We start from the raw sequence: 26079 nt of genomic DNA, 5'->3' as shown, positions 1-26079 counted from the left end.
TGGCAAGAGTCTATCAGGGTTGCACATTTGCACATGTCAATAAGATATGGCCGTTAGCGGGAATGAGCAATTGGAGCGATTATTTGTCAATCAAGCAAACACAAGGAGGCGGTTTTCAGCATGTGATTGCCTGTTACCGTTCGGCCAGAGTGCAAATTGCGGATAATGACGGAATGCCCGCGGTGAGGTATTGCCACATTAACCTAATAACACAAGTCTTTTTTATTCATTTATTTATCTTCCTTAAATAACTACAATGGCGGCTTCGGCATTGTTACTTTTCAGAGGCTTATTATAGATGAAAGGGTTATGAAAATGTTATAACACGATTACAGAGACCACAGTTTTAATGATTGCGAGGATGATCACGATATCGATGGCCAAAACCACAATTGCCTCTGTAATTTTTGAACATTTGTGGAAAATAAGAAAAGACACAACGAATGAAACAAACAAAAGTTCAGTCCAATGTATAATTAGCAAACCTGTGCATAATTTGCAGATTGCAAATTGTGAGCAAACAGGAAGAAAACTTCTTGAGAATGAATTTTCATCCATGCTAGCCTCCTCTAGATGGATTCACATTGAAGTGAACTTGATTAGGGGGGAATTAATTTTCCATCTGGAATCATTTCAAAATAAAATGTGGCCACACATCTGTCTCTCGCCATATTTGGCCATCGATGGCGCTGCCTTCCGCCATCTTTCACAGCACCCTGAGAAATGCATTTGACATCATCTTCTTCATTTGCAATTTGTATCATCTTCTTTTGTCACAGTGCAAAGCAGATGTCAGAACACCAATGACAACTGCTCCTCTCCAAGATGCAAAATACAGTGGCAACGATAAAAACAAACAGTGCCATCATTTGACATGTGAACACTGTTTACTAGGTATATTTTTCATGTCTATTGTTCATATGCAATGAAACCTTCAGCTCGGAAAAAAGGCCAGAATGATAGAAGCTAATAAGGGGTTAAAGTGTTTGCTGTTTAACTGCAAGCGGCAAAATTAGAAATCACAGATGATGATAGGTGAGTAGACCTACAAACTCACATACAACAGTAATCAAACCTATTTCCAGCATTTTCCCTCTCTTACGATCAAAGTCAGCAAATCGTTATTACAAGACGGCTCTAAAATACTTTGCACGAGGTGTTAAGAGTGATTTTTTTTTCCTCTGGCTGAGGAGAAACGTATGTTGAGGTTTTGCACAACGTGTCGCTCAAGCCATGACCGCAATAAAAATGAAAACAAGAAGAATCTGCAATGGCCTCTAGTTACCAGATAAGCAAAGAGATAGCCTAGCTTCTTCTTTTTCTTCTGCCACCACTCTTCTTTGTTTTTTACCGCGCTGCTCATCTCAAGTATGCCACACACTTTGTTTTCTCATCACATGGCACGTCCGTGCACAGCTTTAGAAATCCCATAACTGCAATTTACCGGAATGCACGCAATGCCACTGCAAGTGAGCGAGAACACTGTCAAACATAGCTCCACTTAAAATACATCCTGCCATTGAAGTCTCACATACGGTAGTGTGTTCGAGATGTAATCACCAGTCAATCCCTGTGTCATCATGACTAAGTAGTTGGGGGTGGTGGGAATCCGAGTCTGCTCTCTGCGAGTTCCCAAAAACAACCGATGAACATTGCTAGCTTGCCCAGTGTTTGTTGCTTCAAAGCAAAGTACCTTTAAAGCCAACCAGAGAGCCGTGGTGATAGCCAAGCACACAAACACTCCCACAGCGGCGCATTAACCTCGAGAGCCACTTGAAGCAAATCAAACGGCTTGCTTCAAAAAAAGAATGTACATCGACAGCTCACGCTCTCTTGCGAGCTCAACGGCACGTGGAGCAAATACGGTCACGCACATTACAGCGTATGTCTGGGAGGGCAGCGGGTTCGTCCACGCGAATTGCGTCTGCGTGCGTAGTATTTACCCGCTCAGTGTCCACCACTCTCATTTAGAGACCATATTAAAATGTTGTTAGCAGCATAAGCGCTTCCACCTGTTGAGCGCTTACCATGAAGCGCTCATGTCAACGCATGAGTGTGAGTAAGAAGGTGGCGCTCTTAAGGCGGAGTCTGGCGCATGCGTGTGTGGGGTGAGTCACGGCAAACGCTTCACTGATAAGGGGGAAAAAAAAAGGCTTAAACCCTCGGTAATTTCTTTTTAATAGGTTTTGGGTGGCAGCTGACTCAGTTCTTGATTCAATTAATGAATGCCACTGATCACCACTCAGCTACTACTGTGCTATTGCTGCAATGGATCCAAGATCTGCTCCCAATTTCTCATCCTGTTAATCACTTTTACAATATTGACACTTACTGGGTACACAATTTCCGTGATAAATGAAGCTTTTGGTTGCACACAGTTGTTGGCTGTGCATTATCAGACATAATTTGGTGCTGCCGTTGTGTGTCATCGCCAATCCCGAGGTACTGCTAGTATTGTATTAATATTTTGATTGTAGTGGTGAGCTGAACAGTTGTAGCTAATGAGGCTAACCCCTATTCTCATCCAGCATCGGGTCATTTTCGTGATCCCTGACCCCGTGCAGATGTACAAAAACTGTGTCGCCTTGTTGGCCAGATGTTTTGCTCTAACACGGAGCAATAAAGTCAGACGACGGCAGCAGATGGGCAAGTCAAAGTTATGTAACTCGGCAGCCAAATGTCAAAAAGGTGAGTGGTGTTTAGTCGGTGTGTAAACACTCTTGAAAGAGTAACATCTATGCCACTCTTTGTGGATTTGTCTGTGAATGTTAAGATGACGCTCCCATTCTTGCAAGATAAAGTCAGGCCAGACCGACTAAAGAGTCAAGTAAACGTTGATATTTTTACTACCAGCCAAATTTGAATGAAATCATAAAAAATCATTCTGTCATCTCCAAGGCTATGATATGGACTTGTCTGCTGAATGGGCTAACACCACACCCTGCTCAATTGTCAAACGTCCGTCAAATAAGTACCTCGAGTACCATGTGGAAATATGGAACTTCGTCATATCTTAAGAAGTATCTTTCCCGTGCTTACACATAACTATATGTTTTAAAAGGAAAAATATATGTGCTTTAAACCTTCGGCGGCTGGAATATTTTCCACTGGGTCATCAGAGGGCTTTCCGCCCTCCGACGAGAACCCACCAGCTGGCCTCCCATGTTCTTTGGAAAATAGGCGATAATGGTCCAAAATCAGAAATTGGGCGTTCGGACCTTCAATGAAAATTCGGGCTTGTGAAGATGAAGCACTAAGATCCAAGGGCAACAAAAGGGGCACGTTCAACCACTGATGACTTAATTCAAAAAGATGTGCTTCAAAACAAGTTTTCCATGTGCATCGCCAATACGACGCGTTGCACAAGAAGAGCCTGGCCCCTTCCTGTAAAAGGCCATAACATCTCTTGCTCTTTGCCTCGAGTCAAGCACTGATGATAAATGATGATTACTGCAAGATGTTTGCCAGTAACAAACCACACCGTTACACTGTCAACACCTCCCTAATGAACAGACAGGACTCAACAAAACCCTGGCCACCACTCAAAAAGCTATCCGGCACTACATGCACATAGGGAAACTTACCAACCATTTTGTTTAGAGGTGTGTTCGCACAACGATTGAGGTGAGCCCTTGAATACAAAAAATATTTCCCATGGCTTTGAAGTTTTGAGCCAGAGAAGTTTTGTTATGTGGCACCTTGCTACGAGCAGATGTACATAATCCACTTTTGAAACCATTGTTAGTGACGATAGAAGGGAAGTGTTCTTCGTTTCACGGCTGATTAACCACAACATGCGTTGTGCTGAACTGATGGTTTTACACTGAAGCGGTGCCTTGAGACATAAGTGAACCGATGATTTACGAGTGTTTCAAGATCCGAACTGTCCCTTTTTTTGTTGCTTTGACTTGTGAGCAGAAACCCGAGATACCAGGTCCTCAACTCACTGAACTCACCTCGCAACAATTAGTTTGCTAGATAAAGTTTTTTAAAAAAGAAGCTTCACTCAGTTTAATGCCACTCCCAGTTAAAGTTCAGACATACCAGAAAGATAAAAAAAAGACAATTACACAGTGTATTTAAACCATCATATCACTTGCCCTGAAACTTAGCTAGCTTAATGCTAACGCACAACGCAAAACCGCATAGATGGGGGTGTTATAATGCTTTAAGTAATGCGTAGTGGAACTTCAAAACATGCAGAGAGACAAATTTAACAATGCTCATCAACCTATAGTCTTTATCCTCTGCGAAGAAAAGAGTAAAGTGACTGCATCTTACTAAAACTTTTGTAGGAACAAATACCCACAGTGGTGAAACACTACTTCTTCATTTGTGTCTGCAGGACTGTATTAGACCGTCTCCCAGTGGCCGAGTCACACATGCACAAACACACAACAGAAGGAAACTTAACCAATTAATCATGGATGGCGTATAAACTGTTCAATTCTGTACATTGTATTTGATTACGATCCTACAGTTTCATCGATTGAGTGCTATTTTCCTTACGAAAACACATTATAATAAATGTTTTCGTTGTTTTTTTTGGGGGGGGAGCCAAGAACAGATTAATAGCATTACCATTCACATCAGTGTGGAAAGATGATTCGAGAAATCAATGCTTTGAGGGACGAGTGTGGTCACTGTACAAATTAAATGCGTATCTCAAGGCACCACTGTGTGTGTGTGTATATATATATATAAGATGCATTCTGAACTTGATGTTTATAAAAATATGAGCCAATCCATTTTCTTTATAGTGCTCACTGCTTGCCTTTTTTCAGGTCTGGGCTGAGCTGGGTACTCGATCCCAGCTGCCTTTCGGCCAGAGGCAGAGTACACCCTTGACTGTTCACCAGTCAGTTGCAAGGCACATATAGGAAGGCAAACGTTCACGCTCACATTCACAACCTACGGCCTATTTTGAACAACGTGCGTTTTTGGAATGAGGAAGGAATTACTTGGCTGCACAGCAGATTCAAACATAGAACCTTAGAATACACAGTTAGACCCTTTTAACATCTTGTTGACTGTAATGAGAATGGCAATAAAGGCACAACCTGTCAACGTAACCCCTTGCAGAAATTTAACAGACCTCTCATAAACCTAAATAAGGTAACTAAAATACTGTACTATAAGCACCACTCAACATGAAGCTCAATGTACTTCTACAATTATAAACACGTTTTTGTTTCAATAACTCAATATAAACAGTTTTATAGTTCAAAGGAATCTGTATCTTATTAAATTGTGCAGGTGTACCTAATGTTCCAGTCCGTCGATGTAGCATTTAATAGATCAATTTTTACTGAAAGTTGCAATAATTTTTGACATGCTGTTTGAAAGAAACACTCTACTCCTCCCACCTTATTAACTTTTCATTGTATGTGAAGTAACAGTCGTAGTGTGAAACGGTAGTTCCAGCGGAAGGAAAGGAAGGCCTAAATGTTTTCTGCTTAAACGTCCAGAATATTTTAAAGCATGATTTTAAACGTCGGTCACTGCAGCCACTAATTAGGACAGAAAACAAGATGGGTCGTTGTGAGAACCCTGGGGTGGGCATGAGGGGACATGCGCACCCCTGCCAAAAGAACCACCACATTCCTCTGTTTAAACGGTACTTCGCTTTAAGGGGGGAGCGGAGTAAGTGGGTGGCGGCAGCAAGGTGCTCGTCATACGTCCACTGGGTGACACATAAGAAGGGCATTATTTTTATTGTCTCTCCTGGTAGTCAACAGGCTGAGTCAAGAGTCTTAAAGGGATGTTTTCCAATGTTCTTTTCCAAAGTGAAAAGTAAAGTGGACCATCTTAACTTTGAACAACCCTAAACATCAATATTTGCCAACTGTGCTACTTTAAATTTAAACTTAAAAACATCTTTGAAAAAGCACAATAAAGCACTGATTACTTTGTGAATAACGCTTCAATTTATGACCCTGGATACCAAAAATTATGGGGTGTGTATTATGAGGAACAAAATCATCTGCGAAATGAGAAATTACAGTATTTCTACTGGTTTTATTCTTTACGGGGTTCAAATAATTGAGCAGCTTCCAAAAATGGATTTTCCCACCTCTATATGGAAATTCAGGGTCCTGCTATTTGGTTATTTTGGAAGTGCTTACAAGTCAATTCAAATCACTGAAACTAGAGACCAAAACGCTAAGGACTGAAACGTTCAGAAGCAATTAGCCTTCGCAGGCCGAGCTGGCAGGTTTCGGTCCGAGCCCCACTGACCTGTGAGTTTCATAACATTACACGTCGGAGGCCCCGGAAGACAAATTATTCTCTTCTTTGGCTGGTCAGCACATTACTGCATGTTATATGAGCCCCCACTGAAGACTGACACCCAGTCCACAGGGCTGCTTGGAACTGAAGTCACCTTTTAAATAACTGTGCTATTTCATTCTCTATTACGACGAGCGATGGGAGGCCCCACGTTGTCCTCTGCAATGTTATGTTTTGTCTGCATAATCAAGGGGACCAGAAGTCAACTGATTGAAAGATTCAGACCCAAATGACTAAAGAGGAAGTCAGGAACAACGTGCCATAAACAGACGCTTCGTGTCTCCGTGGCAGCGCTGGAGATCGTCACGGCTCATCGCAGTCAGTCACATCAACCGAGGCACCGACGCAAGTGACGAGTTAGCTTGGTGAAAACAATGCAATGAAGAGCGACGTTTTGCTTCAATCAATATAGGTATTGAAATATGAAAAACAGATCAAAATCATCACAGTTCATTTGCCCAAGTCATGATAATAAACACATTATTAAGTAGTTACTTGAAATAAATTGTGACAATAAAAGTGATTTCCCAGTGGGGGGAAAAAATCATTTTATTGAAGTCAATTTGTGAAGGTACTGTGATTTCTCAAGGCTCAGAATTTCATTTTATTTTTTTCCAATTTTTATCTTAATCTATGATAAACAGAAGCAAAGATAATCCAAGCAAATAGGGAAGTCTCCTACTTAAAGTCCGTGCAAAGTAAAAATAATGTCTTCTAAATTTGTCACACCACAGAGAATTAGGGTAAGACCTGACCTCTGAATCCTTTTGCGCACACTACATTATTATGTCCTTTGAAATAAACAAGTTATTTCCTGAACGCAAGTCGTGTTCTCACGCAAGTGCGACGTGCCTGCCAGCAATGGTGGCCGTGGCCGCACAGAATCGATTGCCAGATACCACGTTTAGCTGATGACATGTGGAGGTTCGGAGAGAGTCTTTTCAGTCCGTCTCCAACAAAAAGTGGCGCTCGCGAATGAAAGTACACTTTTATTTGAAGATTGTTCTTTGACAGAAGAATGAGCGTGTTCTTGACTACGCTCATCAGAAAGACGTGAACTAAATTCCGCTCACGTTTGAACAAAATACGAACAACTTAATGAACTTGCATTCATTGCTCTTATTCTGGTAAAACACTGTATATAAATATCGGTAAAACTATAAATATCAACTGTGTGTTTTCACAGTTCTGTCTGCTGTCACCTTTTTATTTTTTGACACCCAAATGATCTGGAAAAAAAAAAGCTTGGTGAGAACTTCCCAAGTGGATTTCCTTTACGACGAGTAAATTATTTTATTTTAGTATAAGCTCTCTGTAGAGTTTGGTAAATGACAGAAGTTCCCGGTGATTGTGGAGTACAGAAGCAACGTGATAAGCAGGCCAGGAGGTGAAAATCCACCCGAGGCGATCAGATTGAAGAAAAGGGAAATCTTCAGTATGTTAGCATAACTTGAAGTCACAGTGATCAAATATAACCACAAGAAAGAAAAATAGCCTGATATCAAAGCACTCGTAAAGCATCAGAAGAGAAGGCGCTGAATGATTTGATGCTTCCTGTTGGTCCCCCGCCCTACCCTCAAGGGACCTTCTGGAGCGTAACCTGGCTTCAATATTATTTTTACCCAGCTACAGTATCTTAGCATAACGCTACGTCCTGAGGAACCTTCGAATGGTCAAGCCCAGTCCTGTTTTCAGCTGAGAACTAATTCATAGTCATTTTTTAAACAGACGACCCACAAGAACGGCTGGTCCTTCCGCTCACGTTTGTGAAGCCTCGCGTGCAAAAACATGATGCTTTGGGCTGTATTGTGTGCCGTTCTGTGTGTGTGTCTGACATTTTATGGCCTTCATTTAACTCGCAAAGATGGGCTTCATGTGTTTTGTGGCGTCCCTTTTCCATTCAACCTGTCAATCAGCACTGTCAGTCACTGCGCAGCAACCAAAGGCATGTTTGCGCAAAATATAGAAACTATTTGGGTGCGGATGTACAATATGTGAAGCGGTCATCTACAGTGAATTTAAAATGAACAGCCCTGTTATAAATCTATGAATTGTCTCGCTCTCATTTTCTATCGGACAAAAAAACTAGCGTGTAAACATGGTGGATAGAGTTTTCATGGCTTGGTTTTCGCAGCTGAACCAAATTTCCAGCGAACGTTACTGTTTGTCTTGTTTTTAAATCCAGGTAAAGAGAAGTTACATCCCGACATGACAGGTGAGCCCTGAGGCAACGCATTTCAACCGGAATGAATGACAGAGGCATCGTGGAGAAAATCTTCTTCCTTTTGTGGCCTCATTGACGGAACGCGCTGCGTGAGTAACTTCTATGTAAACACACACAATGTATCACATTAAATTACAAACCTAAGCTTTATGTATAGGTGTGGCCAAATAAACTTATTATTATTTATAGTATGACGCAAAACAGTCATTTTGAAGACGGTTTCTAATAGCTGGTGTTGGGAAAGTTCGTTTTCAAGTTCAGTTCCCCGTTCCAAAAATGCACTAGTTTACTTCATAGTCCATAATTCAAAATTTTGAAACCAGTTAACTTACAAATTACTCTCAAAATACTGGCATTTAATCTTCACATAATTGCCAACTGCAGCGCTCACCCAACAATCTCGAAAACATGAGGAATAACGTCTTTTTTTTAAAAATGAGTAATCAAAACAAAAACAAGGCTTTTTTTTTTCCCTAAATGCGAAAACAAACACAAGCAACACATTATGATAGGAACATTAATGAAAGTATATTGATAACTTTCCATTCTGAGCAGTTCTGGCTGTATACATTAACAAAATATTTTATTTGATATATTCTTACATCCATCCATCCATACAACACGATTAAGATACAAAACACCCACCACTGGCCAGGAGATTAATCGAATGCTTAATCGATATTGAATTGGGAAGGAAAATATTGCAGTGCGTCTATTAATCCATTTTTAAAGCAACTCCTACTAGCTTGCCAAATTTTTTCTTACTGGATTGCAGAAATGTCAGTAGTGGAAGGCATGAGTTCTGTTTTAATGCTGTTACATATTTTTGTACATTATTCTGCCAATCCTTTTTCGATTAATAGATTGAAACATGTTTAGATTTCCATACCTCTATTTTAAAAAAAGGACGCTATTTACAATTGACAATGCAGAAAATGTAAAAATATAAATTGATTATGATTCAGTTATTCATTTGGTCCGTAACATATCAGAAAATTGGCAAAGATTTTGAACCCTGTTGACCAAAGTATAAGCACATTTGTAAATGTTTTATTTGATTAAACACTGAAGGTAATCATTCTATTTTCAGGGAGGAAGACAAAAATCTGAGAACATTTACTGATGAGAAGCTGAAATTCTGATTTCGGGCTATTTGAATGCAACCTGTGTCAGCCTCTAAATGATTCATAGATTACCAAAATAATCAACTAATTGTCGACTAATGAATTAATTGTTGCACCTCTCGGTACTAACAGTTGTTCTACTGGTGTTTTAATGAGGACACTGAGGATGAACCCCAAGATGAATATTAAGGATATCTAATAAAGGATCAAATGGCTTTCCACAGATTGTGTACCCCAAGATGTTCAAGATTGCATTGACCAAGTGTATCTGATGATTAAATTGGTCATTTACTTAGTCTTCTACTCAAGCATACAAACACACTTTCATAGTTATTGTTGCAAGGAATGAAAAATACCCCACATTCGCCATTCGTCATTCCGCCCCTAACTCACCTGTCTGCCAACTCGGTTGTTGTGAAGCCTCATCCTGGCGTGGATGTCCCTGTAGGTCTCACGGGCATCCAGGAAGTCCCGTGAGAATTTTTCTCCGAATTCCACGTCGGGACTGCAGCCGCCCCACTCCCAGGAGTCTTGAGGTCCCGGCAGCTCGGGGGGGAAGTGCTCCATGACGCCGTGTACCATCCCCTTCCCTCGGTGGATGGCCTCCAGTTGCAAGCGGTGCAGTTTGATGCGAAAGGCCTCTTCGTCGCCGCGCCGCTTCTCGTCGCAGCTGCAGGCCTTCAGTTTGCCCATGGAGCAGGCATTGGCCACCGCGTGCACCACGCCCGCTGCCGCGATGGCATAGGCAAAGGCGCTCTCTCGGAAACCTGTGGGATGCGAGTGCAGAAACAAATGCTGTTTAGTCCAACTCACTTCTATTGCACCAAATGACAACAGAAGTGCTGTCCAGGCAATTTGCATGTGGAGCAGGTCTAAAAACCACACTCACTTATCAAAAGACCATCTGAGCACCTTGTGAGCACTAGGTGAGAGAGAGGGAAAAAGTCTGCCTCTTAGTCTGCTTCAGACAGTTGGAGAGAGAGCGAGAGAGAGAGAGAGAGAGAGACAGACAGAGAAGTATAGTAAAATTATTCAGTGCTTACAAATGTATGTATTGTCATTTTTGTACTCTTGGTCCTATATCCTGTGGACTGGTCGTCAGCTATTTTCCCAGCTCTTATACATTATTAATATACGTTATTGTGTCGGAAATGGATGGACAGTTCTGTTATTGTTTTTTCATTTTTCTTACACTTCTTTTCCTTTCGGCTTGTCCCATTAGGGGTCGCCACAGCGTGTCATCTTAGATGAACGAATATTTGTGTGGCACAGTTTTGCGCTAGATGCCCATCCTGATGCAACCGCTCCGCATTTAGCCTGGGAGAAAAGCTTACAGTGCCTGGTATTCCCAGGCAGTCTCCCGTCCAAGTACTAACCAGGGCAAAACCCGCTTCGCTTCCGAGATCTGATGAAATCAGGCGTTCTCAGGGTAGCATGGCTGTAAGAACATTTTTCTTACACTCCTGTGATCAATTGTTGCATGTTATTATTGGTCCAGTGACATTTTGCTGAGCAAAAACATCAATCCAGTGTATGACAGGTTTAAAAAAAAACATCTCACTGGGGAGAAGTGTCTGGCTATTGATTCCTTTCTTTTACTGCTTATCATTTGGAGTCTCACGGGTACACTGGAGCCGACTCGCAGACCATTTGGAATCAAACCCGGGACTGACAGTTGAGACAGGCAAGAGCTCTCACTCATATTCACAACTCCAGGCATATCCAAGTCTTTAAACTAACATGTATTGGACTGAGAGAGGAAGTGGGGGTATCTAGAGAAAACCCGCACAAGCGCAGGGAACAAACTTGCTACAGAAAGGCAGAACATCTCAACCAACTTTGCTCATGAACAGTTAAGACACAGGCAATGGTTTCCTGCGCAATAAATTCAGAGCGCCTAAGAAAATTTCATTTTTCTAAATTGTACAGAGCGATATGACGATGCCCAATATCAGCTAACATTTAACACGTTTACCTCACAGTTCAAGGTTTTGAATCACGACCTTCCTGTGTGGAGTTTGTATGTTCTCCCTGTGCTTGTGTGTATTTTCTCCAGGTAGTACGGCTTCCTCCCGGCCGGCCATGATGTACGAATTAGAGACGGCGGCACTGAAGAAACAGCAGGAAGCTGAACTTGAGGTAGCAGAAATGAAGATGTTGAGGTTCTTGACATGACATGAAGACTGTGGGTGTCAGTGAGGAAGATGCACAATATAGGCTTAGATGGAAAAAGATGACACGCTCTGGTGACCCCTAATCAGGACAAGCCGAAAAGAAAAGAAGAAGTAGTACGGTTTCCTCCCATGTTCCAAAAATGTCTTATGAGCAATGAAGATTTCAATTCCCAGAAAGAGATGTCTTGACATATGAGTTTGATTTGACCATTGTTGGAGATCAGTCATATTTCAAAATCATCGTCCCACATTTAAATGAATGTACATTAATGACAAAATAGAATTATCAAAAATTAAACTTGCATCCAATAAATGGCCATTGTCCTGCTGCCCACCTCTCCCACCTGGACGACAGTACAAGACAAACATACACTTCACACAGATGTCTGTTTGGTATGAGTGTTTTAGATTGTCGCACCTCCTCACAGAGGATCAAGAATATATGACTTTTGGTCCTGTTCTATTTAAAGACAACAACATTGCAGCTCTTTTTCTGTAAAAAAAAAAAAAAAAGGTGATTTAACAGTTATGTATATAGATTTCCACATATATTTCTCTGGATATTTGAAATAACCAAGGTGTAAATTGTTTAATGTTTAGTTTGACAGAAAACTTCAGATGGGAGTGGCATTAAACAGCTTGAAGCCTGTTGTTTTGAAGATTTCGTCACTTTTTTCTCAAGTCCTGCTTATTGTGACACACTTTGACCATTACAGATAGTACTCTGCCCCTCCCCTGTAGTCAGGATGATAAAATATTACTGCTCAATACGCATCACTTGCCGAAACCTTGGAGAGATTAGAAGCAAATGACCCGCATCCCAAAAAATAAAGCTTCTCCTGTGTGACTAAGGATGCACAGACGATTTGATTTGCCCACTCAGTCTGAAATCAACACACGCCAGGAAAACAAAACAAAACAGGAAACCATCTGGGACACCAGCAATTAAGTGTTGCTTTGTCTCCGAAGAGCAACTCAGCTCGAGCAGAACTCCAGCACTCCCATCAGAGGACGGGCAGAAGAAACGCACATTGTTCCCAGACAAGATGGTGACTCTGTCTGACTATCCTTTTCATAATATGCAGGATATTCAGTCACCTGCCAGCTGTGTCCATGAGGTCCATTTCAAAATGTCCTGATGGGTCTTTAACACACAATGGGTGCATTAATAGTTCTATTCTTTCTTTCACTTTTTCTTTTTTTACACTCCCCATCCTCAATCAATTCCTTGACAAGATTCTTTATTATTATTATTATTATTCTTTATCTTTACAAAGATCCACTTTTCAAGACTTTTAAGACCTCTAACTGACAGTTGGTTGTTATTTTTGTTTGGCAGAATGATTTGACTAAGAGTTTACATTATTTTTTTTCTCATTATCACTTACAAATATCAGATTACACTAAAATTATAGAATGTTTTCCAAAAGATTACGTTGACAGGGAACTGCATGGACTGAAGAGGAACTTTTGAAATTTTGGTGAAAATTTGCAAATGTTCCTTTTCATGTAACATTTCACTTTCAAAGGCGCCTCATGGTGCAAAAAAAAATAAAATAAAATAAAAATAAAATAACTTTGTGCGTAGCAGTTGGCCTCTTGTGATTGTATTTAAATCAAAACTGTCTAATAGACATGTTTAAGATTGATCAAACATGACCTTGTTTGAGCTTGCTATTCTAGTTTAGTTTATTTTTCTTTAAAGCTGCAAGAATTGCATCCAAATGGTTGTCACTGTTTGTGTAGCAAGCTGGGTTCTGTTCCCACTAGGTGACTGTGTGAAAACGAGTATGGATGGTTGTTTGCCCTGTGACTCCCTGGCGACCAATCAGGGACATTATTTCCTTTATGCCCAAAACTCATACATTCAAATGACGTGATTTTCTATCCATCCATCCATTATCTGAGCCTCATCCTCACAAGGGTCATGGAAGGGCTGGAGCCAATCCCAGCTATCTTCGGGCAGGAGCCGGGGTACACCCTGAACTGGTCGCCAGCCAACCCAGGTCACAGGTAAACAAACAGACTTTCGCACTCACATTCGCACCTATTCGTATTTAGAGTCATCAATGACCCTACCATACATCTTTTTGGGATGTGGGAGGAAACCGGAGTACCCGGAGGAAACCCACGCAGGCACGGGGAGAACATGCAAACTCCGCACAGGTGGGGCTGGGATTTGAACCCTGTTCCTCAGATCTGTGAGACAGATGCTCCAACCTGTTATTCATTGTGCTGCCGTGATTGTCTAATTAAAAGAATAATAATAATTGCTTTAAAAATGTTTCGGTGCATTTCCAATTCCTGAATTATTGTAGATTTTAAATCCAAAATAATTTATTTGGTCACTTACAAAAAAAAATACTATTAAGGAAGAAAGTATGTTTGGCAGCCCACTATTAGCCAGTATAAGTATTAACAAGTATCGAGTAATCTGCAGTTACCATGGCAGTGAAGTTATTCTTCTTATCTCATGCCAAGGCATCATCAAAAGGATTACAGTTTTTGAAGTTATTTTTTTCCAAGTGCAATGACAACAGTGCACGTCTTCTGGAAAATGTAGCTCACGTATAAAAGCACTTACTCCAGCAGTAATTAGAGAATTGCTTTGATGTGGCCTTCATTAGGCTGGGCGCCATTATGCTAAATGTTAATTATTTTCCATTGTTAGCTAGGTGCACAAATATGATGCGAGTAGCAACATACTGAACAATATAAATTGTACTAGAACAAGGGAATACACATTTTATACATACAATATACATATTAAAATGCTTTTATAAAAACATTTCATGTCAAGGTAAACAAAAGTGATCATTGACTTTTCAGCTTTTGCGATACAGTATTTAACAAATTGTTTTATTCACTGATTCTTACTGTACACACACACACGCACGCACCGACACACACGCACACACTCCACCTCATGAGATTTGGATAGCACTCAGGTTCTGCCTGATACACAAAAACCCCGTTTTAGGTCTTCCCCTGCATCGGGCCGGGCTCTCTGTAATGCAGGCCCCCAGAAGACGGGGGAACAAATCAATCTAACAAATAATTCACCGGCTGCGGCATGCCCGGCTGAACTGATGGCAGAGGAAGTGGCAAAATGGATGAAAGATTCAAAGGAAACTGTCACTTTGTGTTACAGAAACCAACGGAACTGGTTTACGCTTTTGCCGCCGAGAGTTGGGAAAGTGCTGAGAGCAAATTCGCGAGCACTTGCACTGGCGAGGGAAGTAAAAGCATTAGAAGCAGCCCAGCCTGCGGGAGGGAAGATGCTAACAGGGAAAGTAAGAGAATGAGAGGTATTCCCCTATTTCTGTCTATTCATGTCTTGCCTCTTGAGGCTGCTTTTCATGCAAGATAAATACCGCTGAAAATGGGCTTGTAAATGTTCTGAAACCCTTCAAGAGAGCGATACGTGAAAGAGGATGCGAGGCCTTCTGGCGCTGTGAAATGACACAAATGCTTCGAGGAGGCACGCGTACACAGCTCTGAGCGGTACCGTCAGTAAGGCTTTTGGTGGGGTGAAGTTAATTTGCGACTTTCTCCAAAACAAAAAAAAAAAAACAATGCATTAGTAATTATTAGTTAAGAGTAGCTCCACAAATAATTAAATAAAAAGGAGTGTAAATCTGTCTCTATTACAGTAGCAAAGAGTAGTTGTGGCTGCATGCTATTCTGGTTGTAGCCTGTTAACTTGAGCCACTTTGTAGCTTTTGTGAAGCAGAGTAAGTCAACATGTATCATATGAATCATCAGTTTCAAAGGGGTTGTTTATGACAGCGGTTTGGAGTTTTCGGCACCGGAGGCAAGGTAATGATTGCTACCAACAAGCAACCATCTCTTCTAATCATGACAAACAACTTTTAAATGAGATGCCGGTTAGGGAAAGTAGGATGAAAGGTGAGACTTGGATGGTGTGTCGTGGAGCCTGATGGCGTTACTATTTTGTCTTTTGAAAAGAAGAGTGCATTCAGCTTGTAATATTGGTATCATATCAACTCCATAATTTGGTCGTGATCTCAAGAGTGTCCAGCAATATTTGATCGCAGGATAAGCAGTACAGAAATGGATGGATGAATGGATGGGGTTCAAGTTTTAATGCTATTTACCAGTTATATTACCTCCTTAGCACCATTAACCCCTCCCCCAAAAAATATTGATGTAACACAGTTTTGCATATCATGTATTCATTCATATCATGAGCTTATTGTATAATTTATCAACTAATTCATAGCATACTGTCACAATATCAATGCAGAATATAAGTGCAAGAATGAGAGGGGCGGCGGGGGAAGAGTGAAGCTCCAGGGAGAAGAGATAGCAAGGTGGATAACTTCAAATACTTGGGGGCCAACAATCCAGAGCAAGGGTGAGTGTAGTAAGGAAGTGAAGAAACGGGTCCAAGCAGGGTGGAACAGCTGGTGGAAGGTGTCTGGTGTTCTATGTGATAGAAGAGTCTCCGCTAGGATGAAGGGCAAAGTCATTAAAACAGCAGTGAGGCCGGCCATGATGTACGGATTGGAGACGGTGGCACTGAAGAAACAACAGGAAGCAGAACTTGAAGTGGCAGAAATTGAGATGCTGAGGTTCTTCGCCCGGAGTGAGCAGGTTGGATAGGATTAGAAATGAGCTCATTAGACGGAGAGCCAAAGTTGGATGTTTTGGAGACAAGGTTAGAGAGAGCAGACTTCGATGGTTTGGACATGTCCAGAGGTGAGAGAGTGAGTATGTTGGTGGAAGGGTGCTGTGGATGGAGCTGCCAGGCAAAAGAGCAAGAGGAAGACCAAAGAAAAGGTTGATGGATGTGGTGAGGGAGGACATGAGGACAGTGGGTGTTAGTGAGGAAGATGCACAAGATAGGTGTAGATGGAAAAATATGACATGCTGTGGCGACCCCTAATGGTACAAGCCAAAAGGAAAAGAAGAAGAAATACAATGTGTTTGCTATATAATGTTTATTTTCTTAATGCAGTAGCGTATGCAGTGTATACATCACTAGTGAAGATCTCCACCTACCTCTTCAGTCCACAACCAAGATTGTCAACATAACAAACACACTGGCTCTCACAAGTGGGTCTGCGCCACAGAGGCAACCAATCAGAGGAAAGGGGCAGTCTTAGCCAAATATGGAGAAAGCAGATACAAAACTGCTACAAACAGAAGTAGCTGTCAGAGGGGCCTAGTCTGGACACTAGTTTAACGAAGCAAAGGTGTTTTGTTTTTTTTTTAAATGAAATTGACGCATCTATACAAAGTCCATGATCGAAAGTCACTCTATGGAAATTGAACTAGACAAATCAGGGGACCTTCAATGAATCTAACTTATTTTAAGTCACATATGCAGTAATGCAACGTATTGGAACTAATTGAAATTTACATTTTGAATTTCCTTCCTCAAAACACCAAGTAAAGCTAATTTCTCACAAGAAAGGTGTTGAAAATGAGCAGCTGACACCGAAACGAATTGGGAGATCCGCCATTGTTCAACAAGATAATGAGGCAAACAGCTCATTAGGAGAAAAAGCTCCATGGTTTTAAACTGGCCAAATCAATGAAACACTACAGAGCAAATCAGCAAAGGAAGAGGAGGAAAGGAACAAACTTTCCCCCCAAAAAATGTAATTTAAAAGCTCACCTATGATGAAAAAAAAATACTCTTGATCGTCATTGTCTTTCGTTTGTTCTTTTGTTTTCTTTTCTTTTATTTTCTTTAAACCTGTCCTGTTCAGATGCCTTTTGTGGTGAAACAGATTTGCTGTGCAACAGGGGAGTTTGAAATACTGGTACTCCTTCTCCTTATTTTTGTTTTTTATTTTTCTGATATTGTTGGAAATGAAAAAAAAAAGAGGGCAGCAGAGTAAAATGTTTTAAGGGACAGGCAGAGGGACAGAGTGGACAAGGGCAATAAGGAGTGTGAACCACAGCAAAACAATAGTTTGACAGTCTAGATATTTGACAGCAAGTAACGGTACAACAATCAAATCGTGTTTTTCTTTTGAGGGCCAGGGGGCATGCAATAACTAGCCAAGAAAACAAGATGAGAGAAGAAAGACAAGGGCAGGGCAAGATGCGGGAAATGAGCAAGGCAGTGCCACTGATGAGTTGCGCAGTGGGATGATTTTATAGTCTCTAAACACGTGGAAGAACCTGTGAGATGATATCTTAATAAAACCTTTGATACTGTGAGTTGTCCCAGCTTAAGCAATTCAAGCCTATATCTTGTCTAAGGAATTTACGAGTGTATGAACACAACAATCACATGCAAATGAAATATGATTATCTTGCTTGTTTGATGAAGTTCCCTCCAAGGCAAAGAGTAGGCAAAATGTCCCGCCCATCAATCTTGGTGCCCCAAGAACCAGATGCCATTTCCAGTCAGTAACTTGGGTTGAGTCAACGCGAAGATCCTCTTTCATCCTTTGTAGCTAACATGTAAAGAGCTTGGAACACTTCAAACGACGCCCGAGGAAATTGATCTGCACCAAGTTTGGTAATCTGCAGGTGACCAACTTTTGAACTCTATCATCTTTTGTCTGAACCGCTCAAAAGGCAGCAGTGTCGGCTGGGTGGTTCCAAAGTAGGAAGAAGTCAGTGGAGCTAACCATGTGTATAATTTAGTCTTGTGTGCTCCCGGTCAAAAACAAGAGAAAACATGATCTGCTTTGACTGTGGCGAAATTGACTACACTAACATACAGTATGTTCATTCACACTTGTCATTGTGGCAGCTTATGTCCTTGAGCTTCCCATTTCGAGGTATTCCATCAATGTGAAGTTGAGTGTGAAACCACAACCTGTTTGAACATCAAACCTTGGATGGCTGCCTCCATACTTCCCCCATGCGTCTACTAAAACTTGCTCTAACCTTTACATGCAACATGTTGGTTCACATTACGTCTTTCCAGTGAAACGATGCAAGCATAACAAGAGAAATTGATGAAAAAGGCCACAACGTCTGTGTTTTTTAAGAATATTTACACTCTCTTCCTTCGACGTTTTTATTTGTCAACTAGAATCCAACCATGGACTACCAATGACGAATATTTTCGTTAAGTACATTTTTCAACAAGTATGCGTGAAAGAGTGCCTCACTCAGCTTGTCTGTAAAATTAAAGTTTGTAAACTACTTTAACGACTAACAGATTGCTGGAGAATACGGCGATTTTAGTTTGGGAACAGCACTGCTTTTCAGTAGAAGATAAAGATTAGTCGTTGAATCCCCGTTTACCAAATCTTGATGCTATTGATGTGAAAAGATTCTGCCATGGTAGATAGGAGAAAGGGTGAGAAAATATGATACAGGTGATGGAGTGAGTGGTGAAAGCCTAAAATAAAAAAAGCCACTGAGGTTAAATTCGAGCCACTCGGTGAGTTCACAGTGCTCACGGCACGTTTCGTAGTTGCGTATCTGTAAATAAATGAGTATTTTAACACCATAACTTCTTCCTCAGTTTTGTTTTTGTTGATTCACAGTATGAGCTATCACAAACGCTAGAAACGTCTGTTCTGTTTGACACATTTTCACAAAAAGCACGTTTTTTCATTTTTTGGATAGAAACTGGCATTTCTGGTGAAACCAACCCAAGTTCTACTGCTGATTAAGAATTTATTGGTTCTCATTCTGAACTGATTCTGGTGAGAAAACAAACAGCTTCTCTTTTCTGAAAGTATCAGTTCTTACAGACAATGCTTCTATTAGCACAGAACACAATATTGTGTGGGTCCTAAAAGATCAAAGTACTTTTTGCATGAAGTGTACAAGTCTGACCTCTTTTGAAAACGATGCTGTCGTAAGGAATTTTGTTCCGCGTCTCCAGGCTGGAACAGTTCCAGCGGTGTCCCCGGAACTGGTGCTGGCACTCGTGGATGGCAATCTGGATTCCCTGGATGGCCGAGGCCGTCACGTCCGGGTTGCGCATGCATACCTCCAGCTGGCGCCGGGTCAACCCCGGAAGAGTCAGGCACACCGTGTTGGCGTTGAGGATCGGGTCGATGTTGGGGAGCTTCAGGCCCAGAATTTCATTGGAGTCTACCCTGCATGGGGAACAAAGGTTTATGTGACAAGTTCGCACTTTCACGCAGTCCGACTGTGGAGGGGATCCAGTAAAGATGAATCCCTTCAACTTTCTCTGGATTGGAACCCCATATTTTATTGGGAAGGGATCCACATTAGGTCATTTACAAGGCCTGCACATGCTTCCCTGTAGAACCATGTAATTGCAGGCACTCAATGAGAAAAGTGAATAATAGTGAAATAAGCATGCTGTAATTTTCTGCTAAATTGTGTGAATGTGGATGTTTTTTCAATACGGTGTGGGCCCTGTGATTGGTGGGTGGCCAGCTAATTAGTAAATAAAGACAAAGGTAATGATTTCTTATTGTGACATTATATCCATCCATTCAGTTTGTTTCACTTTTTCCCACTCATTAAGGTTATGGTTATGTAGACCCTGAACTTTCCACACATGTAGAAAAAGTCATTTTTATTATAATCACAATAATAATAATAATAATCACATTCACACCCAAGGATATGGCTTTTCAGTGGCGCAAAAAATGCTTGTTTTTGTAACGTGCGAGGGAGTACCTGACAAAATCCACAAAAGAAGGCCCGAGTAGAGAATCAAACTTAAGACCTCAGAATTGCTAAAAAAAAAAAGACGTGCTGACCAAAATTCCACAGTGATGACGATGAGTCATTCTGTTCAGCAGTATTATAATAAATTCAATTTTTGAGGTCCCTACAGTTCAAAAGTCTTGAAAAGTTGAATCTTTCATGGAATGTGGCTCCATGTTCTAATTTTTAAGCATCGTGTGACTTGAAGTTTGTATAGCCTCCTTAACATCGGTGATCTCAGTTTTAGAAGCAAGCAAAAGTTGTTTTTTGAGTAGAAATGTTTCTATGCAGGGTGATAATACTATAAGACATATTTCTACACACTCACATTTGCTTAAACTACATGGAACTTGTGTCTTGCCCTGCCTCACCTCTTGACATCTGGATGTTGTCCTGTTTTCCTGCCCCCCAAGACCTCCCACCCACTCAGACATGGGCCGAGGAAGTGATGATCCCGCAGCACTTCATTAAGTTGATTCCCATGATTATTTGTCTAACATTGTACACAATCATATCAAATGATTATTGTTGCCCTGCCTGATTAACATTGTGTGAGGCGCAGCGTGTATCAATCAGTTTTAGAATCACGTAAAATTGGTTTCGGAATAGAAAGTTGGTCTTGCAGGTCGATCATTTAAAGCAGTAAGATCAATGCAAAATGTGTTCCCAAATACAAAGACGAAAACATTTCTACATGCTTGCATTTAGTTGATGTATATAGTATCACCAGTATGCAGCTGCTTTCTTTCTCTTTCTCACCCCCTGCCAGATTTTGGCCTGTTTTACTGCCGCTTCTCAATAGCGATGGTCAAAGCGAAGCTGTTTTTTGTGGAGGATTCGGCATCGCGCAACCGGGACAAGCTGAGGCTCTGGATTTCATTAAATGGATTCTCATGCCGTTTCGACGAACATTGTAAATGATTATCATGGTATAAAATCAGCATCCACTGCAGCCTGGTCATCCTGGATGGGGGATCCCTCCGTCTGTGATGCCTCACAATTTTAATTTTTTTACCTTGAATGGGTTTCCTCAGAGTTTTTGGGATGTGGGGGGGTCAGTCTAACTCAGAGCATATCATAGATTTTCTTAAACGGTGAGCTGTGAAGCCCTTTGAGATGCTTGGAAGCAATTATGTGACTTCAGAACAACTCGAAGTCGAGAGGCTCTATTTTCGTTGATGTCGCTTCTCCGGCGTTAGGCTCGCTGCATGTTTACCAATTTGCCAGACCGATCAGAGACAATTTGCTTGTTATGGTGCCAGCATGAATCCCTTGACAGTCCCCCAGCGAAGTGACAATTTGGTGCCAGAAAGTCAGTCTAAAGTTACACCTGCTGAGACCACGTCTAAATCTTGGCGCAGTTCTCACGAGATTAAGATGGATTTAATTGGGCTGTAGGGAGACCGATTCTGAGGTCTGTGGACCTGTGGTGAATATCAGACATATTTCGTTCAAAAATACTGTATGTGATCATTGGGCATGAAACCCTCATAATAAGTTTTGAATTTGTCAATCATCATTGTTACTGTCCATCCATCCATTTCCTTAGCCGCCTATCCTCACAAGAGTCGCGAGGCATGCTGGAGCCTATCCCAGCTGTCAACGGGAAGGAAGCGGGGTACACCCTGAACTGGTTGCCAGCCAATCGCAGGGCACATCGAGACAAACAGCCGCACGCACAATCACACCTAGGGGCAATTTACAGTGTCCAATTAATGTTGCATGTTTCTGGGATGTGGGAGGAAACCAGAGTGCCCGGAGAAAACCCACGCAGGCACGGGGAGAACATGCAAAGTCCACACTGGCGGGGCTAGGATTGAAGCAGGGACCTCAGACGTGCGAGGCCAACGCTTTCCAGCTGCTCCAGCGTGTCGCCCATTGTTATTGTATATTTATAAATCATCACACTGGCTGGCATTCAGCTACAGAAGCCACATGAACGATCGAGGGTAGGGTTAGATGCATGAAGTACACAGACTTCACTTTAAGTCACTAGCAGTTATCACCAGCTCAAACTGTATTTAATAATCTCGTCTTCTGACACAGCTCCAGTGACGCAAAAAAAATCGCTTTTCTGTGCAACGATGTTGCCATGATACTGTCATTGCACCACATTTAAAGGAAATAAGAAGAGCCGCTTTAATTGGAGGCGGATGTCCTTGTATTTTCCCCCCCCCGTGCAACTGGATATACGCCGGTCAGGAAAACTGAGACCAGGGTACGCGTTGGTGTTTAAACATCATCAGCGACCGTTGCAGATCAATCATGTGAAACACCATCATTGAGCTGACAGCAGCTAAAGAGAGAGCGCTTTTCCACATCACAGACAAACAGTAGGAAAAAAAAAAAAAAACACACACACACACAGGCTGCCCTCATGATGAGAGAGCTCGTGTAGCCGAAAGGTGGCCAGGCCGGAGTTTTTCGAGAGTAGGCTGTGTGTGCGTGTGTCACACAACGCGTGGCTCAGACACACAACCTGGAGCGTGGCTGCAGGCGCTCACGCACGCACATCCGTACATGCTCGACTGTGACTTGACATGCAGCTGGAAGTTTTGCACGCGTTCTCGCCCCATTTCATCACCGTGTTTGTGTGGCTCCACTCTTTAGTCTGCAAGCCAATTAGAGAACAAACGTCTTTTGGTCTTTTTCGGGGAAATTAACCCCCCACTCCTCCTCAAAAAAAACAAAACAAAAAAAAAAAAAACAGAGAAACACAGAAACGTTGGACATAAATCAAAGAGCGTTAGATGTTGATCATCCCTGATGGTGGCATTGCGTTTTGATTGCGCGCCCTCAGCTGTAATTCCATTTAGGCTTCTGTTATTACCTGTTGCGTTTCCTGCTTTGAGGTTAGGCCTGTTTCAACAGCTCTTTCCAAAAGGCAACATCTAATTAAGAGAAACATTGTTTGGGAAGGAGGGGAGCAGGGTCAACCGCGTAATTGGCCAAAGATAATAAACGCCAGGAAACAGAAGTAATGATTATTTCTTCATTTTCTTGCTTTGAAATTTTCAGCTTGACTGCACACATCAATCTCATACTTTTGGTTAGTTTCCACTTACCCAAACTGATATTTGTCCCATTAATATGTTTAAATAACCATGATTACCTTTAATGGAGTCGCTGACACATTTTAGGGCGTAAATAACACCCATCAAACATTCGCAGTGATTGTCAAAGTGGGATCACAGTCGCAATACACAAAAAGAACCTCAACTTCATAACATTTAAAAAATAAAAAAAAAACAATGATAAATGATGGATGGAATGATGGATGGATTTTGTAATCCAGTACAGTACTACATCTGTTACTTTGCATGTACAGTACAACTATAAAAGTATTTTAGATATATTTAATTTTCAAATATAGTACAATATATTGGCTTTGAATCATTCACCCATTTTCAAAGACACTTATCCTCATAAGGGTCGAAGAAGTGGCGGAGCCTATCTCAGCTAACTTTGGACGAAAGGCAGACTCTACCCTGAACCGGTCGCCAGTCGTATAACCATACAACCATAGATATCTTTGGTTGAGGCGTTGACACACTTTAGTACAGTGATTCTCAAAGTGTGGAGCAAGTGGAAAGAGTTGCTGCATCAAATGCAAAAAAAAAAAAAAAAAAAGCACATTGAAAATATGAAAACCAATTGAACATGTAAGAACAAAACTTGTAGCTCAGCATACAACCTATACAGCACAGTTCAGTTGTATTTAATGTTTAAGTACTGTACATTTCATAACGTTCCTACTGGGAGAGTTTTGGAGTCAGTACAAAAAGTTTGCTGAAGTAGGTTGGAAATGATCTCAGAATTTAACTCACCTTTTGTCAAATAGGCAGAAAACCACAAAGATGCACATTACGCTGATGAATGAGTGTTCCATTGTTGGCTGCCGAGATTTAAAAATGAAAAAAAAAAAAAAATTTAAATGTGTTGAGTTGTAAAGAGGTAGTCCAATATTCCAAGCACAAAGTTGAGTCAACTCAAAGACAAGCGTGGTCCCGGGGTCCACATCAAGAGATGTTCTCTGACGTAAGAAGTGAGAGGAGGTGGGGGGTGGGGGGGAGGGAAAAAAAAAACAACCTCCGAGTTTGTCACACACCTGCGAGTCCAATAACCGGCGTCACATTCCACGGGGAGAAAGCAGAGTAGAGCAGAAACTGAACACGCACCGACAAAAGACGCTCGACAAGAAGCCTGCGCGACTTGGGACGTTTCCCCCAAAACTGCTGCACTTCGCACTCCGCCTGCCCACTTGGGTTTTCTTCTTCCTTTTTTTTTTTTTTTGACGTCACTTGAAACCCACGATTGTCGAGGAAGGACAAGTGTCCCGTTAAAGAACGATAGAGATCTGTTTAAGGCAACAATGCCCAAGTTCGCCCTCAGCGCACTTTGGCTGGACGACGATGCGCTGGCGTGAGCTCCCCCCCCTAAAAAAAAAAAAAAAAAAAAAAAAAAAGTCGCACTACATCGAACACGAGGCGCACTTCACGTGCTTTATGACAAGCGCTTGAACATCCGGAAGCTTCGTGGAACTGGAGAAGCGGATTTTTCACATTTTCTCCCAGGGGATCTCACTGTGGAGCTTCTGCTGTGGCTTTTCATTTGTAAATTGTGATGTAAGGAATTTTGCGTCGGCCAAACTTCTTTTGGAGTGGAGACGGAATTTTCTACCTCGCCAAAAGATTTGACGTGAAAAAAAAAATGAATATAGTGTTGCAGATAAGGAAGGGAACGTTCAACTTTTGAAAGTAATAAACAAGATAAAGTCATAATTCTGAGGTACTGAGTCATAATTCCAATTAATTGAAAATCATAATTATGAGATTAGGTTTGAGATACTAAATCATAACTTGTGATACTAAGTCATAATTGGGAGATAGGCATAATTAAGAACTACTACTGTGTGTTTTGATTTTGAGATACTAACTCATAATTATGAAATATTATGATGTATTTACATACTATTAAATCCTACTTATGAGATTATTGTTCATAATTACCACATAGTAATACATAACCACAAGATACAAAGTAATTATTACAAGACACGAAGTCATAATTACGGGATACTCAGTCATAATTAAAAACATTAAGTCATAATTATGACATTAAATTGTAATTACAAAATACTTGCCAGGTGAGCATACAAATGCCAGTAATGATTCCACAGGAAATTCAAGTAGAACGCGTTTTAAAGATTTTATTAAACACAAAAAGTATGCGATCACTACCAATAAGGATTAATAGGCACAAAGATTGAGAATCTCAACACAGCACACCATACGCAACAAATATATGAAGAGATTTGGTAGTAAATATGGAAAAGGTTCATTAAGATTGTCAGGCCCCGACCTGTTTTGTCGCTATAATCGGGACGAATCCACTCTTAAAACACATTAGACCTAAGGTGAATCTTATAGAATAATCTTCGGAGATTCAAGATTGTCTGGCGTTTGGCAAAATCACCGCAAAGACAGGCCGATCGAAGAAAGTATAATTGGCATAAAGTTATAATTGGCAATGGGAAACAACAACCTAAACCACACTACAAAACAAGCAACAAAGAATCACAGTAGTACTTAAATACAAACCAAAGAGGAGACATAACTGCTGGTGGGATGAGTGAAAGCATGGG

At 41.2% G+C, this 26079-nt stretch overlaps 1 protein-coding gene and 1 pseudogene across 1 annotated transcript in view; both read right to left on the bottom strand.

Annotated features, from left to right (window-relative positions):
- wnt10a (wingless-type MMTV integration site family, member 10a) overlaps window positions 1-24300 on the bottom strand; it is a 35286-nt gene extending 10986 nt beyond the window's left edge. The window contains exons 1-3 of the mRNA XM_061842267.1: window positions 24263-24300; window positions 19587-19852; window positions 10030-10403 (exon numbers count right to left, since the gene is read on the bottom strand). Coding sequence (XP_061698251.1) covers window positions 10030-10403; window positions 19587-19852; window positions 24263-24300 — 678 coding nt within the window. The remainder of the gene's footprint in view (window positions 1-10029; window positions 10404-19586; window positions 19853-24262) is intronic.
- On the bottom strand, window positions 10964-11082 carry LOC133512786 (5S ribosomal RNA; annotated as a pseudogene).
- Window positions 24301-26079: the final 1779 nt, after the last annotated feature.

This window comes from Syngnathoides biaculeatus, chromosome 14 (genome assembly GCF_019802595.1).
Source record: "Syngnathoides biaculeatus isolate LvHL_M chromosome 14, ASM1980259v1, whole genome shotgun sequence".
Taxonomy (NCBI): Eukaryota; Metazoa; Chordata; class Actinopteri; order Syngnathiformes; family Syngnathidae; genus Syngnathoides; species Syngnathoides biaculeatus.
Note: the sequence above shows the minus strand (reverse complement) of the source record. Positions and strands in the feature narration are given on the sequence as shown.